Here is an 18,884-nt window from a genome sequence, read left to right on the forward strand (position 1 = left end):
CTTCATGTGTGAACGGGATTCCAAGTGCTTACTGGTACAAGGATGTGACCTTCCAAGGAAGCTGCCTAGAAGTCCATGTGGGAACTGGAAAGCTTATACACTTTGCCAGGACTGCAAACCAAGACATATCATCAAATGATGGCAAGAACTGAAGGCCACAGGACAAAAAAATCTTTTCAACCATCACCAACTCAAACTGGGGGCTAATGAGTTTGCACTCAGTCATGGCACTTCCATGGACTTCAGTTGCTCATGTAACAAGAAATTGATGATGTATGTGAGATTAAGACTAAATGAAGGACTGATAACAAAATTGTGGAAAGCCAAAACTCAAAAAACAAAGAAACAAAAAACCCCCTGAGCTTGAGTTAACTGTGCATCTAGACCAATCACATTTGAGCCAAAGTACTCCTAAATTCCATGAGGGAAAACAGAGCTTGCTCTGCCATTGCAGACATTTTGCAACAAGTGTTTGAATAGCAGACTACAGAAGTAAAGTAGATGAAGAAAAAAACTAAGCAGTAAAAGCAAGGGAGAAAATTAGTGTAGAAGTCATACAAGCAGTATCAATTGAGTAGTATTTTCAGGGAGGAGGGAAATCCCAAAAAAAACCAAAGGCCTCTAGACCAGTACGTTGTTGATAATTGTGAGTTTCACATCTGACTGTCTAGCCTTATGACCCAGGTAGATTTGGAGATGGTAGAAGGAGTAAGTCGGAAGAGGGTCGTGTTTTAGACATAACTGTTATGCTGAATACAGTGAACAAATATCTTAGTCATCTACACACTCTCTGAACTCATTACTGCTTTATCAGTGGAGATACTCACTTGGAATATGCAGGCCTGTGGTACTGGCAGTTCTCCTCCTGTAGGGCAGATGAGTTGTAGTGAATTTATGAGCTCAGGGAAAAAAATGAAGGACAGAAAAAAGCCAACTGAAGGGCATCTTTGAAAATTATGTCAACAAGAAAAATTCTGCAAGAAGATTCTTAGAGAAAATGCTGATAGGGAGAGAGTTAGTGGTAGTGGTAGAGATGCTTATCAAATAGTGTGGAACCTACAAGTGAACAGTCTTGTTTTGAGGACTGAAAAACCCATAAGTTTGGCTTACTTACCATAGGTCAGATGGAAGAGATGGTGAAGACAAAAGATGTCAATGATGATCCAATTAGAAAAGACGAAAAGGGCAATGCTGAAATTTTACCATGGAGGAAGGTTGACATAAATGGAAAACACTTTAACATGAAAGTTTGCATTATATGGAAATGAAGAAAGCCCATGTCAAACAGCAGTATGTCTACTTAGTTCGGAATAACACAGGTGAAGACAAAACCAAAAAAAGTAAAATACAAGTATTCAGAAACTATTTTGGTTGTTACAACACGGGAATAAATGCAGATACTGAACAAAAGTCCAGAAAGTTGCTTTTAGGCCTTTAAGAAAGGGCAAAGAGGTTATATAAAATATGTGAGTGAGGTCCTAAGTTTATTGTGAATCAATGAAGAGAGAAACTCTGTAGCTAAATAATCTTAACATCTAGCCCTAATTTATGAATATGTTGGGTTTTTTTATAAATTAATATTTACCCAATAAGGAAAATAATAAATAAAACTGTAATGCAAAAATTTAAATTTCAAATTAAAAACATAATGAATGAGGAAAACAGTGACCTTTTTCAATTAAGAGAAAAATATTCTTTCAGAGTGTAAATCAATGAGAGATGTTTCAGTAGTTTGCATACTCATAAAAATAAACATCTGTTATGGAAACAAATGAATAACATAAATATGTATTAAAATTGTAAGACACTGTTGCCAAGGCTTTGACTAACAAGTTATGGGAAGTTGCTAAGGAGAATCAGGTGAACATTTATCATTTGATCCTTATCAAGCAAATGAGCATATGAAATGGGTAGTGATGGAAGATTTGGCTTGAACCTGAGCGAATATTTTTCAGAGGATTGCTCAAACTGTTGCATTTCAGGCATAGATTCATAAAGTTAAGAATGCAGATGTACTCAGCTTCTTGTATGATTAATAAAAAAGATTCCCAACAGACAATTTAGATCAGAAACATGCCTTTTAGATTAACTTTTCAAAAAAGTTTTATTCTTACTGTTGACCATTGTTGTGGTTTAACCACATCCAGCAACTAAGCACTATGAGGGTGCTCTCTCACTCCTCCCCAGCTCCAGGATGATGGGAAGGGGAATTGAGGGAAAAAAAAGTAAGACTCCTGTGTTAAGATAAGAACAGTTACAAGAATTACAACACTAACTGAAAGAAAATAATAATAATATGTATTGTTCAGGAAAGACAGACTGACAAGGCATGGAGGTGGAGTTGCTCTCTATGTGAGGGAGCAATTAATGTGTACTGAACTGTGCCTGGGTGGGGATAAAGAACGGGTAGAGTGTTTATGGGTAAAAATTAATGGGCAGGGCAAGGCAGGTGATATTGTTGTAGGAGTTTTCTACAGGCCACCTGATCAGGAGGAGGATGTAGATGAGGCCTTCTACGAACAGCTGAGAGCTGCCTCACCATTACAGTCCCTGGTCCTCATGGGGGACTTCAACCACCCTGATATTTGCTGGGATAGCCACACAGCCAAGCACACACAGTCCAGGAGGTTCCTACAGATTGTTGACGACAACTTCCTGTTGCAGATGATTGAGGAACCAACAAGGAGGGATGTGCTGCTGGACATGGTGCTGACGAATAGAGAGGGCTTGGTTGGGGATGTGAAGGTTGGAGGCAACCTCGGCTGCAGTGAACATGAGATGGTAGAGTTCAAGATCCTGTGTGGAAGGGGCAGAACACAAAGCAGGACCGTGACCCTGGATTTCAGGAGAGCCGACTTTGGCCTCTTCAAAGATCTACTTGGACGGATCTCATGAGATATGATTCTAGATGACAGAAGTGCCAATGAGAGCTGGTCAGTCTTCAAACACTACTTCCTCCAAGCCCAGGATCACTGTCCCAATGCACAAGAAAGGCGGAAAAGGAGGTAGGAGGAGGCCTCCATGGATGAGCAAGGATCTGCTGGGACAACTCAGGCAGAAAGCCTCTCATCTGTGAGAGGTGGAAAGAGGGGCTGGCTTCTTGGGAGGAGTATAGGAACATTGCCAGGGCATGCAGGGGTGCAACTAGGAAGGCTAGAGCCCTTCAAGAATTAAATTTAGCCAGGGATGTTAAGGACAGTAATAAGGCATTTTTCAAGTACATCAGCAGCAGAAGGAAGATGAGGGGGAATATGGGCCCGCTGCTAAACACTGAGGATGCTCTGGTGTCTGAGGATGCAGAAAAGGCCTGAATGTCTTCTTTGCTTCAGTCTTTATGGCCAAGACTGACCCTCGGGAAGCCCAGTCCAGCAAGGATAACACGATGGCCAGGACAGCAGAGGACTTGCCCTGGGTGAAAGAGAAAGAGGTTAAAGACTTGTTGTCCAAGTTTAAGGCTCATAAGTCAATGGGTCCTGATGAGATGCATCCTAGAGTGCTGAGGGAGCTGGCTGATGTGATTGCTAAGCCGCTCTCCATCATTTTTGAACAATCATGGAAGACAGGCAAAATACCTGAGGACTGGAGAAAGGCCAATGTCACACTAGTCTTCAAAAAGGGCAAGAAGGACGACTCAGGAAACTACAGTTTGGTCAGCCTCACCTCCATCCCTGGAAAAGTGATGGAGCAACTCATCCTGAATGTTATCACTAAACATATGAAGGATAAGATGGTTATCAGGGGAAGCCAACATGGCTTCACCAAGGGGAAATCCTGTTTGACCATAACCTGATATCGTTCTATGAGTGCATAACTGGCTGGCTAGATGAGGGGAGAGCAGCGGATGTCATCTACCTGATTGATAATAAACTAACCACGAGCCAGCAATGTGCCCTCGTGGCCAAGAAGGCCAATGGCATTCTGGGATGCATCAAGAAGAATGTGTCCAGCAGGTCAAGGGAGGTTCTGCTCCCCCTCTCCTTTGCCCTGGTGAGGCCTCATCTGGAGTCCCGTGTCCAGTTCTGGGCTCCTCAGCTCAAGAGGGACAGGGAAGTGCTGGAGAGAGTCCAGCACAGGGCCACAAAGGTGATTAGGGGAATGGAACATCTTTCATATGAGGAAAGGCTGTGGGAACTGGGGCTGTTTAGTCTGGAGAAGAGGAGATTGAGGGGAGGTCTTATTAACATTTATAAATATCTAATGAGTGGGTTGGGACATCCCTTTTTTCTAAAGTAGCTAGTAACGGGACAAGGGGTAATGGGATGAAGCTGGAACACAGAAAGTTCCACTTAAATATAAGAAAAAACTATTTCACTGTGAAGATGAGGGAGCAGTGGCACAGGCTGTCCAGAGGGGTTGTGGAGTCTCCTTCCTTGGAGGTCTTCAAGACCCGCCTGGACATGTTCCTATACGACCTGATCTAGGTGAACCTGCTTCTGCAGGGGGGCTGGACTAGATGATCTCTAAAGTTCCTTTCCAACCCCTACCATTCTGTGATTCTATGATAATAGTAAATGCAATGAAGAAGAAAATAACAGAAGAGAGATAGAGATAAAGCCCAATAAATAAAATAATGCACAATGCAATTGCTTGCCACCCACTAACCAATGCCCAAGCAGTCTCTGAGCAGTGATCTGCCCTTCCTGGGAAACTCCCCTCAGTTTACATACTAGGTCTGACGTGTTATGGTATGGAATATCCCTTTGACTAGTTCAGCTGTCTTGACCATGTTCTCTCCCAGCCCTTGAGAATATTGCATTAAAAGCCAATTTAATCAAAGCTCAAAATTAAAATACCCAAAGAGACTTGTGGGTTTTTAGGTGTTTTCAGTTATTTATAAGGAGGCCATTTGAAAACTATAGTTAAATGGAGTGTAATTTTTCAAGACAGTGCACAAGCAATCATTCTTTCATTAAAATATTCCTTTTTCTTTATGTTTTTTATGTAGTGGCAATAATTAGTATTTCACAAAAAATGCTTAGTAATTGATTTTGGGGGGATGATTGCTCACTTTTTTCTCCTCAGAACTGCAAAAGGTGCTGGGCATGAAAAGCTAAGCATTCATTTCAAGCCAGATAGATGTAAACTTTGTTTCTAGCCTTTTTGCTGAAGATGTCTGTGAACCATTGCTCTTTGTTTCTGAAGAATAGCAGAAGCAACAGCGAATTTTGTTGCATTGCAATGCATTGGTTACACTGACTTTCAATTTTAACTGTGTCCTTGATTCTGTTATAGTCAAACTTATTGTGCAGAATGATTTGGGACAATTTCAACATCGTTCTCCATCAGCAGTTATCAGAAATGCTACTAAAGATTTACTACAGAGATCTTTTTAATATACAAGATATTTAATACATTGACAATATGACTGTTAGCTAATTGCCATGTGATCACTTTTCTTCTTCACTTTTTAGTGACCACATAAACACTTAGAATGCATCTAGAAGAACTCTTCTCTAGGTATAGGAAGTTTAGAGTGACCAAATATAAAGATAGGAAAATGTGCTTGTTAACACAGTGTATCCTTAGCAGAGCTCACCTTAAAGACTGTATTGAGTCATAGGACACCATTTGTTTTAGTTATCTAGGCTGGTAATAACCTAACTGCCTTGTCTCCCAGTCTTCTTTGATGACTCTTGAATTTGATTACTAACTTGAAAATATAGATAAAAATATTGATAAATACATAGAAAAATAATATCCATTTCTAAAAACCAAAAATAGCTCCTCAAAGAAAGTCCTTGAGGTACTACCTTGTCTTACAGGACTGGTGTCTACACAGCTGGGACCTGTGGTCACCACGTATGAACTGTCTGATAGTAAATTCTGGTGAGTCAGTTTGTGTATATGTACATGTGTTATAGGGTTACACATAGGCACATTGGTTTTTTTTCTACAAAATGAATTCCACTATGTGTCTGTGCAAAACATTTCTAGTAACATATTATGTATATATATCATATCAGAAACTCAACCAAGATCTGTCTTCAAATGAAGAGAAAATATGCTTACATTTAAATGCCTGTATTTTGTTAGAATTTTCAGATATACCGTCTTCTGGTCTTTTGCCACGTATAAAACATATAAATACTGTGGTTACTGATGTTTCATCTTGGATTTAGAGATATTACCTATTTAAATGAATATTTAAATACAGTCACTTGACTTACTAATACATGTACAGCTGAAATGTATTTAAACATGACTGTTAGAAGACTGGCAAAAATGAATAGCAGAATCTTGACAATTTTTGTGTTTTTCTTGGAAAAGAAGGAACGGATTTTTTTTCCTCACGATTTTTTTCTGAAAGTGAATTATCATTATGCTTTAGTAAAGCTATATCAAAAAGAGCTTGAAATCTCTTGCTCTGACCTTCTCAAGCTATTATTTTCCCAGATATACTGGCTGAGAATATTAGTGGAAACTAAGTTGACTATAGTATTAATAATGGGCTTTTTTAAGATCTCTTACTTTGTCTCTCAGATTAATGCAAGTAATTTAATCAAAAATGCTTGGGACTCAAGTATGCAACAATGGCTTGATTTAAACAAGTCAGGACTTGAAGTTTCTTAAGTACCTTTTTCTAACTTGGTCATTGAATGTTTCAGTACTAGCCATATTATTTTCTTATTTGAGACTGTTGATTACTATAGTGTGGAAATATTAAATATGGCTTTTACTTATGGCTTTTACTTTTTCTGTGTATATTAAGAGGATGGAATGCATGATCATAGGGATAATTATCTAAAAAATAATTTTTAGTCTGAAGCCATTACAGTAAACTTTTCTTAATCTATTTTCAATTATATTTTTTGTACATCTCTACTGTTCAACATTAATAGCTGATGTGAGCTAACTGGTTGTTCTGGTTAGATTTGCATCCTGATCCAAAGATTACAGGTTGCTGAGTTATCCCTTAAGCTTCCTAGCCTTGTGAATCCATTATTCCTTAATTAAAGAAGCATCTTAGAAAAGATAAGAGCATTTATATCCAAAGAAGATGCACATTGGTCATTTGTTTGTTCACTAGCATAAAACATTTTATTTAGTGGAAATTTTAATCACAGCAATCTTGTAGATAGACATATATTAAATGCATTAATCTTTCCATAAGGTTATTCACAATGTATAAGGTTACTCATCTGAAAAGACTGCTTCAGATTGCTTTCCGGTAATGCTAATACCCATTAAAAAGATGAATATATATGTGTCTAAGTCAATCATCAGGTATTAAAGAGGTGTAGCAACTTAAGCTTCTTTTCTTCTTGGCAGGTCACTTTGAGAAATGTCCTAGTTCAATTAAAATATTTTTTCCATTTCCTAGGAGTAGATTCAGATATGCTCTGTCTGTTCTCTATCTTATCTTCACTGTCAAGATTTAAAACAAACCTGAGTGAGATATAAGAAGGATAGTCCAGGTACTTCAAACTCTGAACAGATTCAAATATATATGTCTAAGTGTCTACATGTTTATTATATGTATGTCCACATTGAATGTTTAGGAGACTAGAGATATATTTTTTTAAGAGTCTGTTTACAGTTTTGTAGAATTTAAACTAGGATAAACTGTTTTCTGTACTTCAAACACCCATTCCTTCATCCCAACTCTGAAAATGCAATGGTAGTGAGTGGAAACTGTGTGAATGAGAGGCATATAAAACAGAATAAATTGTAGTAAGTTTTTCAGATCAGAACGGTGATAACATGAAATGAAAGTTCAGACAAATTATGCATTTCTAGGCTGTCATATGTTACGTATGAAATGTAAATGACTAAAAATATTGTATATCATAGAAATTAAGTGTTTCAGAACAGTAGAATACAACTTAAATATTGATAGACTCATACAATCGTAGAATGGTAGGGATTGGAAGGGACCTTTAGAGATCATCTAGTCCAGCCCCTCTGCCAAAGCATGTCTACTCAGATTAGGTCATACAGGAATGCATCCAAGTGGATTTGGAAAACCTTTAGAGAAGGAGACTCCACAACCTCCCTGGAAAGCCTGTGCCAGGGCTCCATCACCTCACAGTAAAATAGGGGTTTTTTATATTTAAATGAAACTTTTTTATGTTTAACAACACAAAAAGCTCACAATGAAGAGCTCACAATGAAGTACCCTCTGCTCTCTTTATCCGGAAGTCATAGAGTCATAGAATGGCAGCAGTTGAAATGGAACTTAGAGATCATCCAGTCCAACCCCCCTGCAGAAGCAGGTTCACCTAGATCAGGTCGCATAGGAACATGTCCAGGTGGGTCTTGAAGACCTCCAAGGAAGGAGCCTCCACAACCCCTCTGGACAGCCTGTGCCAGGGCTCCCTCATCTTCACAGTGAAATAGTTTTTTCTTATATTTAAGTGGAACTTTCTGTGTTCCAGCTTCATCCCATTACCCCTTGTCCCGTTACTAGCTACTATAGCAAAAAGGGATGTCCCAACCTCCTGACACCCACCCTCTAGATATTTATAGATGTTAATAAGATCTCCCCTCAATCTCCTCTTCTCTAGACTAAACAGCCCCAGTTCCCACAGCCTTTCCTCATATGAAAGATGTTCCATTCCCCTAATCACCTTTGTGGCCCTGTGCTGGACTCTCTCCAGCACTTCCCTGTCCCTCTTGAGCTGAGGACTCTGTACATTAGTTTCAATTAAGAGTTCAAAAGTGTAGTTTGGCATTATCAACCAAAGAAAGCCTTAGCACCTCATGTACTTTCAAGCTTATCCGTGTGTAGTTACTACTCTGGTTTACAGCCCCCATTAATAAAAATAGTCTTTCAAAAATTCTTCTGTGAATTCAATCTGACATGACATGTAGTTGTCTTGCATTGCACCTGTCAAAATCAGCTTTGTGTATTACTTTTTTACTTCTCAGCTCATTAAGTTAGTTGATCCATTTTGGGGTCAGAAAGTGTTCAGGCAGGGGAACATTTTGATCAAATCAACCTTGCATGGAAACAACTGCCTGTTTGCCATCTGCAGTGGTCATTGATCCCTAGCTTGTTTGTGCCTTGCTTTTGTTATGCATGAGTAAGCACATTAGCCTTTTCATTTCATTCATTAGAGTTAGTCCTTGATTAGTGTTTCTTATATTCTGTCAAATATGCTACTATTCCTTTATTCTTTTTTTTCTGGGTCTGTCTTTTGCTTCACTATGTAGAAAATTAACAGTTAACTTCAACACAAATCTTTTTCTTTTTCACGTAGAACTGGCTAATATACTTTCCTAATGTTGACATATCTAATGTGGGATAAAGTATGAATGCCAGTTTGGCTGGCAGGCTTTGTTTAGAAGTATGATGTCTCAGGGTTTACTGTCAGCTTTATTTTATGTTTCCAAGAACTGTGGGATCACCTGAATTCTTGTGGATATTTGCCTTTAGAAATTACACATAAAAAGAAATTTGAAGTAATGATGAATGCAGCTCGAGAGTAGAATACTGAAAGTTTCAAATGATAGTTTGGATGACAGAACAGAACAATAATGACTAATACCATTCCATTCTCTACAGATTTTTTTGCTTTCATTTCCTTCTAGAACAGTAAAATGTTAAATAACAATTCCTTTCTTAAAGATAATAGAAATAAATAAATATGTGATGTATGTAAAGTTGCAAATTGTGTATCACTTTGGAAACTACATAACAAGATGAGGAAAGTGATTTTTTCAGTGTAGTCAATGTATTTAGTGATGACACAGATTTTGTTTGATTTGATTTATTTTTTCTATGAATTCTATACCATGCTACATCCTTAAGGAGGCAGAGTGTGTGTAAAATATTATAAATATTACTTTTTAATTCAAATTCTTAAAACTTTCTTTAGATTTTATCAATCCATATGGATAATTTTATCTTTGACATAGTATTAAAGCCTATATATTTACTTTCAAGGTAACCATGTGTTAGTAGGCCAAACCTTGAAAGTTGGTCCAGTCTGTTCTCTAGAGCATGCCCAGTTGAAGATTCTAGTAAATAGAAAGCTATTTTAGATATAAAGTGTTGTGTTCATGTTTGCTCTCAGTAGATACCTATATATCTGCACTAAAGACTTTCTTACTTGTTTTTTTATGTTAATGTTGATTGGTTTAAATAAAACTCATTTTAAACAAAACATTTTAATCATGTTTGGAATCAAGAATAATGCGAAATTTTAAGCATTAATTTTAAGCATTTTAAGCAATAATATAAAATCTAAGTAATTTGGGGGTTTTTCCCCCCAAACTCTAATTATCAATTTTTCAAAATTCTCAAAAATGTTGCTGGATATAGACTTCATACTAAATTTAATACTTCTCTCAAATTCTTAATTTTTATTTTTCCATAATCTTTTAAGTTGTTAAATAATGGGGTTTTTTTATATATAAGATAGTTGATTATAGCAACAGTTTTATTTGCAGTTTTTGTCAAACTCTATTTACATGGAAACTGGAATTCATTTAAAATTCCTACTAACTGAACTAACTCTTCTCCTATTTTTATTCTTATATATGAAGCATTTAAAAACTATTGTGAAAACATTATCCAAATGGATTTCTCTCTGTTTATTCTTTCCTACATACCTGACAAGTTGGTAAATTTGATAATCTCACACCTCATTTAATACATACTTTAAAAATGAAAGAAATTTTACATTCTTCGTTCCTAGTTTGTAATATTGAATTAGTATGTGGAATAGATATTACATGATCTGGAATGAGGAAAATATTATTTTCATAGCTGAAAAGGAGGTACAAAAATACTGTGAAAACTGATTTTTTTCATAGTTACACATCAGTTCCAAACAATTCTGTTTTCAGTAACTACCACCACAATGGTTTGATTCTTTATAAAATGTTATGCACGTGAAAGTATTTCATACAGCTGTTTCATTTCACATGCGTGTTATTTAAAGGTGTTGTCATCATTTACTACCTTTTAAAATATTTTGATAAAATATATTCCATTTAATAAATCCATTTTCCCCTCCCACATGGTTTCACACCCTGACATTTATTTAGCAAATGGAGTGTCTCCTGGCATTTATTCCCATTTTCTACCAAATTTTTGAGAAAGCTATTGAATGGCCTTATGCAAATATCAAGCTATATGCATATAAAGCAACTCTTCTGAATCTAACACCTTTACTAAAGGAGTAGATTTCATAGACTTCATTTACTAATCCTACAAGAAAAGATTCTATGAATGGTCTTCCTGTAACTCTTCACCAGATCTGGATGATATTTGCTTGTAGAAGTTGAAGACATTTTCGGTAAACAGAACTACCTTGTCTGGTTGATAAAAAGGAGTAATGGAGATTGTAACAAGTGTAATAAATTTTTAGGTTCAGAGGTATCCTATTCTTGGAACAGCATACTTGTAAGCTTTCTAAGTGATAAGAGTATTGCTCTTGTTGAAAATGATGGTTCACAAAACACCTTACAAATGATAAATCTTGACTACCATTTCAGTCCTGTGTTTTGCAATTTTCCTGTCATGATAGACTTACAATTTTCTTTTTCCTGTTAGGATGCTTCAATTGCCCACAGATTCCATATCATGAGAGAAAAACATCCAGAGAAATTCAACAGTAGGTAAGGATCTAAAAATATTTTTTTAAAAAATATTATTTCCATTATTAAGGGTGTATGTTCTGTGAGGGGTTAAATTTTGCACATAGTTTAAAATATTGATTCTTAAAAAGGAGAGGAAATGCATTTTATATTAAGTATATGCTCCCAGGCTGCTTGTAGTGTAACTGTTTTATTTTTTTAACTGAAATGAATAGCATTATAAATAAACTGTTCTCACATGCAAAATGTTTGACTTGTAAGACTAGCATGGACAAGATGATGCATTGTGGTATCTGAGGATCTCTGAATTGACACTTTGCCATTAAAGCACTGAAGAACACTTATTAGACAGCTACAGATGGTGATCCTTATGTTTCATTCCCACACGCACACTGGTACATTGACAGCGGGCTCTTCCATATATACTTTTAGTAAAGGCAAGCGAATGCCATTTTACACATTAATGCTTTTATCATTAAACAACCTTGGATATGTAAAAAAGTCAGGAAAGAGACTTTGCATCTGTTCTTTGTATTGCTTTTTGGATTTGCAATGTTATTGAAGAGTTTTTCTAGAGATTAAAAAATGTATTACAACATGTACTATAAATTCTCCTTTCAGTGTCTGGGTTGTTGAGTAGATAATATTCATAATGCAATGCTTATGTTTGTCTCTTCTTATTTAGATAATTTGGCACATGGGTTATGATGGGTAAAAGCAACATTTCAGAGACTTGCAGTAACATTTAAAGGCACATGGGGAGAGGGAAATAAGATACAAAGTTATTGGGAAAAACAGTGAATATCTAGAAATAGATATTAACAGAAGTATTTTGTCATTGTAAGCCTACCCATAGACTTTGTTTAATTTTCCATGGGGGTGACTTGGAAAGTCTTGTATAGATGAAAATGTTCATAGACCTTAGGAAGATCAATTATGTTGTTTGTGCTCTCGTCTTAGAACTGTACAGAATGATATTTGAATATATTTGAATATTATCTAACTTCTTACTGTTTAGGTATAAATTTTATGATTAACAGTCAAAGATGGGGTCTTTATTCTTCAATATTCAATCTGTTTAACATCTATGCAATGAGTATGTATTTCTTTTGAAGTTCCACAGTAAACATTTATTTTCTGTGCCCTCCTCTTCCTACCACAGATGTTTCTCATTCTGAAAGAATTATAATATGAAAAGATCTGAACTTGAGCCTGATCTGTACATCCCAATGTATTATACCAATTCAGAAGGATTAGAGATATTGGACATTTAACAAATGTAGATATTCTAGACCCTGAAGATTAAGCTGGTTTATCAGTGGTCTTTCTGCATATTTTCAGCAGTTGGCAATTATAATTTATAAAAAGCCCAGCTAATAACATGAGTTTCAGATCAGATTTCATGTCACAATAAATCATATGCCATTAATAACATCTGCTAGCAGACTCACCTTGAAATTCATCTATATTTTAAGGAACCTGATGTTTCTAACATTATCTTAAGGAAATTAATTACAAAAATATATAGTTCCAGTCCCTATGTGCTTCAGTACTGTGATATTGAAAGAACTTGAAAAAAGCAATGATTCCATAGGTATCGAAAGACTATTCTGAAAGATGATACATTTCTAAAAAAGAATGTAAAGACTAGAGGAAAGCATTGTAATAGAAACTGATGTTTTAAAATATTTCATCTTTTGAGTAGTGGATTTCTGTTTTAGTTGAATAGCATTTTCCAAATTATGTTAGTGAACAGGTAATTTGTTGCACTAACAGTTATCTGCATGTGACAAGACTCCATAGTGTTCCATCGGTGTTTTCTTTTAGATGTCTGATAAACCACAAGACCTAGTTCACTGAACTGTGGAAGTTTCTATGTAATTAAGTGATCAGCAAGTACAATTCAACTCATCCATAGTTGAGTCCATAGTTAATAGCACTCGCTAACTTGAAAATCGCACATTACTCATTTGAAAAACCTGCATTGTAACGGGCATGTATCTTGGGATTTAAATAAATTATTCTTTTGTAGTTTTATATTAGTTTTCTTTTGCCTGATTTTTCCAAGATTTTCAGCTCACACAGCTATCATTCAGTTTTGTAAAGCAGATCTTTGCACTGAGATTCTATGCTGAAAATTAATATCTAACAGTTTTCTCACCGAGGAGAAAATTTAAACTTATACTACGTGTGGAGTTCTTTGGAAACCCAAAGATGTTGTATTTGCTTCAGTGAGATAAGTTAGGTTAAGTTTGGGTTAGAAGAATCTTTTGCTTTAAATACTGGTAATGATCCTCAAATTCCTAAGGGCATTACTTGACATTGATTCATTTTGTAAATTGATACATTTGTAAATAGAGCATGCCAATAGGGAAACTCCAGACACGTTTTATTCGTATGTGAAAGCAGACTCTTTCTGTACTCATTTACCTTCTCAAAATGAAGACAAGAGCATATCACAGGGCTTAGAAGGACTTTTTAATGACTACTAGCCAGTATTGTTGATTACTTTCAAAGCAGGTGACTAATGATTAGGAACTCTGACTCATTTTGAAACTGCAGTGTTCATAGATTTTGGACACAAAGACTTGTTAAAAATAGAACTAAATAAATGAAAATGGTGTATTTCTAAACTACCTAGACATAATTAGATGTTCGGGTCTTTGGAAAAATCCCGTAGAATCACAGAATGGTAGGAGTTTGAAGAGACCTCTACAGATAAGATTAAGTATGTTTAAATACTCATGAATTAAAAATCCACATTATCTGTTGTTTCTTAAATCTTCAAATGGCTTAGCAGCTCCCTTGTGATATTTCTTTTCAATGAAGTACTTGTTTGTTTCAGTTACATATTAGATTGAAATCAAGTGTCTTTGTCAAATGAGTCTTCTGTGTTTAGAAGCTTAAATTTCACTGAAAAATGCTTGATACATACCTTAATCACTTGAAAATGTTGTGCTTGTAAGCTGCAATATGGAGTGGCTCCATATTGCTTTCCAAATAATGCTCATCACAAATGTCCAACAGTTATTTTAGAATATTCATTAATTGTTTCTAAAAATGGATCTGCAGGAGAAGAGTAATTCTTCTGGTAATGGTCAAATAGAGTGGACATGAGAACCCAGCAACATCTCCATCTCTGTCAAAAGAATGAATCCTAATATGCCATTTTAAGTAATCATATCTCATAATCATTAACACATATTATCAGAAACCAGTAGTGACATTGCATTAAGGTTTAAATGTGTTCATAAAACCCAGAATCTCAGCTGTCATATTACTCACTGTGCAGAAGCTTATCCTAGAACTTTGTGCTTGAGAAAACAGAGTTCACTTCCCAGCATTTCCCGCTTAAGAGTAGAGTCAGGTTTTCTGATTTCATTGTGGAATGGCTGCATTAACTGTAGTGGGGAGAACACTTGCAAAAGGCAGCATTTCAAGTAACGATATCATTAAAACAAGGACTTACTGTTGAAAGAATGATTCAGTTAGGCTAAAATGCCCTGCAGGGAGATCTGTGTAAATATCACAGACTCAATGCTGGGGATAACAGATGTATGAGTTATGTGACTGATATATAGAGGGAAACAAAGAATATGCTACAAAAAAAAAAAAATCAAGTTGGTATTAACTATTGTAAATTAATATTCAGTTAAATTTGACTAAGTTGCTAATTTAACTCTCTGGCACCCAGTCTTAGTCTCAGTAAACTAAAGTAGGATTTATAAACTGCATTTACAGTCTGAAGTACATCACCTTTGAGTTTTTAAAACATCAAACTGTTTTCATCTTTTATGAAGAAATCCTAGAGAAGGAAAAGCTCCTCATCCTAGTAATGCAATTTGTATCATGTCCCTGACCATACACATTTGAGATTCCCTTTCGACTTGCTTAACTATGGTTTTATTTTGTTAGGTCTATGCCCCTGAATGCTAAGGAAATTTTTAAATAATAGGAAGTACTGATTTACTTTGTGCACGTGGTGTCCAAGAGAATAAGTGTCCTTTTAAGGAATATAAGTGAAGGTAGTTACACTTTTGTTTTGATCTACATGTTACGTGACATTGGTTTAATCTAGAAAGACTACAGGAAAAGAAAGTTGGGAGAAATAGCAGATGAATCTTTAGCAAATTCTTCTGTCTGTCTCAACTTGAGTACAGCACTATAAAATGCAGTTATCATAGTTTCATATCTTGACCGACTTAAAAAAAAAGGCAGAAAAAATGATGTCATGGAAACACCATTACTGCATTCAAAAGCTTTAATGTAAAAGATTTATAATCCAGCCTGGCAGCAAAGAAAGTTATTCGACTTGAATACTGGAGATTCCCCAAATCACTTGCTGTTGAAGTGAAGTACTAGTTACAGTTTAGTGACTGAGATTGAAACATATGTATGCAAACTGTCTCCTTTTTTTGGCATGAGGCAGCCTCAGCTATAAGCACATTTCTTTGTCATGGGGTGAATAAAATGCTCAATTCTTAGGTGTGCTTAGCCTATGTTTCAAAGTTAGCTTATTTCACGTTTGAATTGAAAAGTCAAAACTTTGATATGTTCATTATTCTTCCAGTTTTTCAGGTTAGGTGAGAGACTCTTTTGGGTGGAGTGACAACTGTGTATTTGCAGTGAATATACTAATTTTCAACATAAAGTGTTCAACTTGAATTGTGGACATTTGAGCCTCTTTCCTTCAACCCCTCCTATCTTCCTGGCCTCACAGAGAGAGCAGACTGCAGACATTTGTTACCTGTCCCATTGAACCCACGGGTTTCTCTTCATAAAAGATACTCTAGGGAACAATACTGCCAAACAGAAGCAGTATTATTGCAAATGTAGCCTTCAGAAGAAGCAACACAATGTGAAAATATGTACACTGGAGTGTGAAATATTTCTACATGAGCAAGAGATGGCTTGTAGCTAAACAACCTACTCTTTCTAGCTCTTGGTTATAATGTTTATAGACAGGGGAAAAAAAAAGATCAACACATTCTTTTGTCAGACTTCAAACGCTGTAGCTCATCTTTAGAAAAAATGCCTGAAGTTGTATAATGTGTGCTTGAGTTTACTGAGCTGGGACAAAAGAATATAGTTGGAGTGTAATGCTGACTTGGCCTACCTATGTCTCTTGTCTACAGAGAAAAATGACAGCAGTCTGTGTCTGCAATACCTGTACCTCTCTCTGATACAAGATTCCATATTTTTATAATTTCTCTAGAAAATGTTACTGTGCTAAGGCCCTCTGCTTGAGAGACTTCTGACTCTCTTCAACATGATTCTGTGGTGGCTCTCTGGCAAGATAGTGTGATTGGGAAACCATAGGTTCAGACTCATGAGTACTAGAGGCATTGTGCTGTATAAAATGTATTTTAAGTAGGTATTCCTAAGTCCTGAGCATCTCTTGTGGTTTCAAAGTACATGTCTGGGAGCAGTGTGCTATATCAGATGCTAAGGTTTTTTTTTCTTTAAGGAAAGATATGTGTTTTAAAGATATGTAATGATACCCAGTTTTTAAAGAAACAGTTGCTTTAGAAATTGCCAAATAAAATGTATAGCCAGGTGAAAATCATTGCATTGTCTAGGAGAAAGGATTGTTTAACATGGTGAACAATCATACAGAGGGATTAGCCCAGTATGTACTGTGCAAGTAACAAACTGTTGAGTCACAACAGCGTATGGATATATGCTATATGCCATGGCAAATAAAATCTAATTTTCTTGAGCTGATGTCAGACTGGTAAAGGAGTTTACTGTAGATGATATTTCATTGCTCAGAGTAAGTCATTGAATCTTTTATGTGGATTGAAGTGCCTGTTGGAGGGTGTTCTGTACATTCTTTAGTTAATTACAACTACTGCCTTTTGTTACAATACATTAAAGACAAGCTTAACTTTACAGGAATTAAATGTCAGACCCTTCCACTGTTTAGTCACAACATTTGAAATAAAAAATAATAAGACAATGATAGAAAAAGGTTTCTGGCTACAGAAGCAGTAAATTCATATATTAAGGGAATATATAACAGATATGAAAAAGACTGCAACAAAACTATTAAACTATAGCTTATTATTTATTGCTTACTGCTAAAGTAGGATCGAATATGAATAAGGTTATTTTCCCTCATTTTCATGAGCATACACTATTCATTAAATAAAATGCATGATAATATTATTAGTTTTTATCAAATATTGCTTGGTTTTTTTGGAGGGGAAAATAGAACTAGTGAAGGCTAACAATGTAAATTTGCAGCTAATTTTCAAAACTTGATTTTAGATAAAGTAATTTTCATTTATCTGAAGTAAATGACAAATCTTTACATAAGGTTCATCTGGACATATTTCATGTTTACAACAGATGCTGGGTTTTATAAACAGTTAAGCATCAGGCATTTCTAATATATATTGCCAAACCAACAGAACCTTCTTATAAAATCCAGTCAAGGTTGCTAAGTGGCCACAGTGCACTTACATGTAACACTATTGACAATATTCAAGCCATTAAAAGCAATTAAATGAATTGTTAAGAAATAAATTTTACACTTCCTATTTAATAAACATAAACACATTATTCTTTAGTAGAAAGAAATTAAAATTTAATCACAACATTAAAAAACTTTACTCTGAACTGTAGGTACTTTATGGGACTTTTATTTTTTTTCATTCTCTACTTCCAGTAATTAAGCTCCTATATTTGGAGAATCTTGTTATCCAGGCATATAATACAGTACCCATGGATAATGAGGAGAGCCCAAATACTCCTTTAGTATAGCACAGACTGACATGATATACAGTATGTGCTTTTACTTGCCTTGTGCTTTAAGTCATGGGAAATTGAGTCCTAGATTTACTTCAGGTAGATTTACTTCAGATCCATAATCTTATAACTAATATACCTCAGGCTTCCAGATCTGCACTCTGAATTAAAATTAGGTTGTGCCATATTAAAGAGACTTAGATCACTGGGGGGGGGAAAAAAAAAAAAAACACTTAAAAAATATATGTATTATTCTCTTTCTAACCATATTTTAGGCATTACTATTCACCATTTTTTTTAAAATAAATTACCTGAAAAGTAATCCTTTCAACCAATATGCCTGACCCTGATTAAGTAGCCTATAGTTCTTATCTTTACTAATTATATAACTGAAGTGATTTTAAGTATTTAATCTATCTGATAAAGAGCCTGTATAACCATCTCCATCACTTCAGATAACATTTCTGTTTTCATCTTTGTTCTGTTTCTATTTCCTTTGCCTGCCTTATGTCTCTGTATTTTCATGTAAATAATCAGGGTGCTTTCTGATTTGATTTTCAGTCTCTTATTTTTATTACAATGGGTTACAT

At 35.5% G+C, this 18,884-nt stretch overlaps 1 protein-coding gene across 1 annotated transcript in view; it reads left to right on the top strand.

Annotated features, from left to right (window-relative positions):
- Positions 1–18,884, top strand: part of DGKB (diacylglycerol kinase beta) — a 324,193-nt gene that overhangs the window by 160,803 nt on the left and 144,506 nt on the right. The window contains exon 20 of the mRNA XM_061996392.1: positions 11,501–11,565. Coding sequence (XP_061852376.1) covers positions 11,501–11,565 — 65 coding nt within the window. The remainder of the gene's footprint in view (positions 1–11,500; positions 11,566–18,884) is intronic.

Source organism: Colius striatus, chromosome 5 (genome assembly GCF_028858725.1).
Source record: "Colius striatus isolate bColStr4 chromosome 5, bColStr4.1.hap1, whole genome shotgun sequence".
Lineage (NCBI taxonomy): Eukaryota > Metazoa > Chordata > Aves > Coliiformes > Coliidae > Colius > Colius striatus.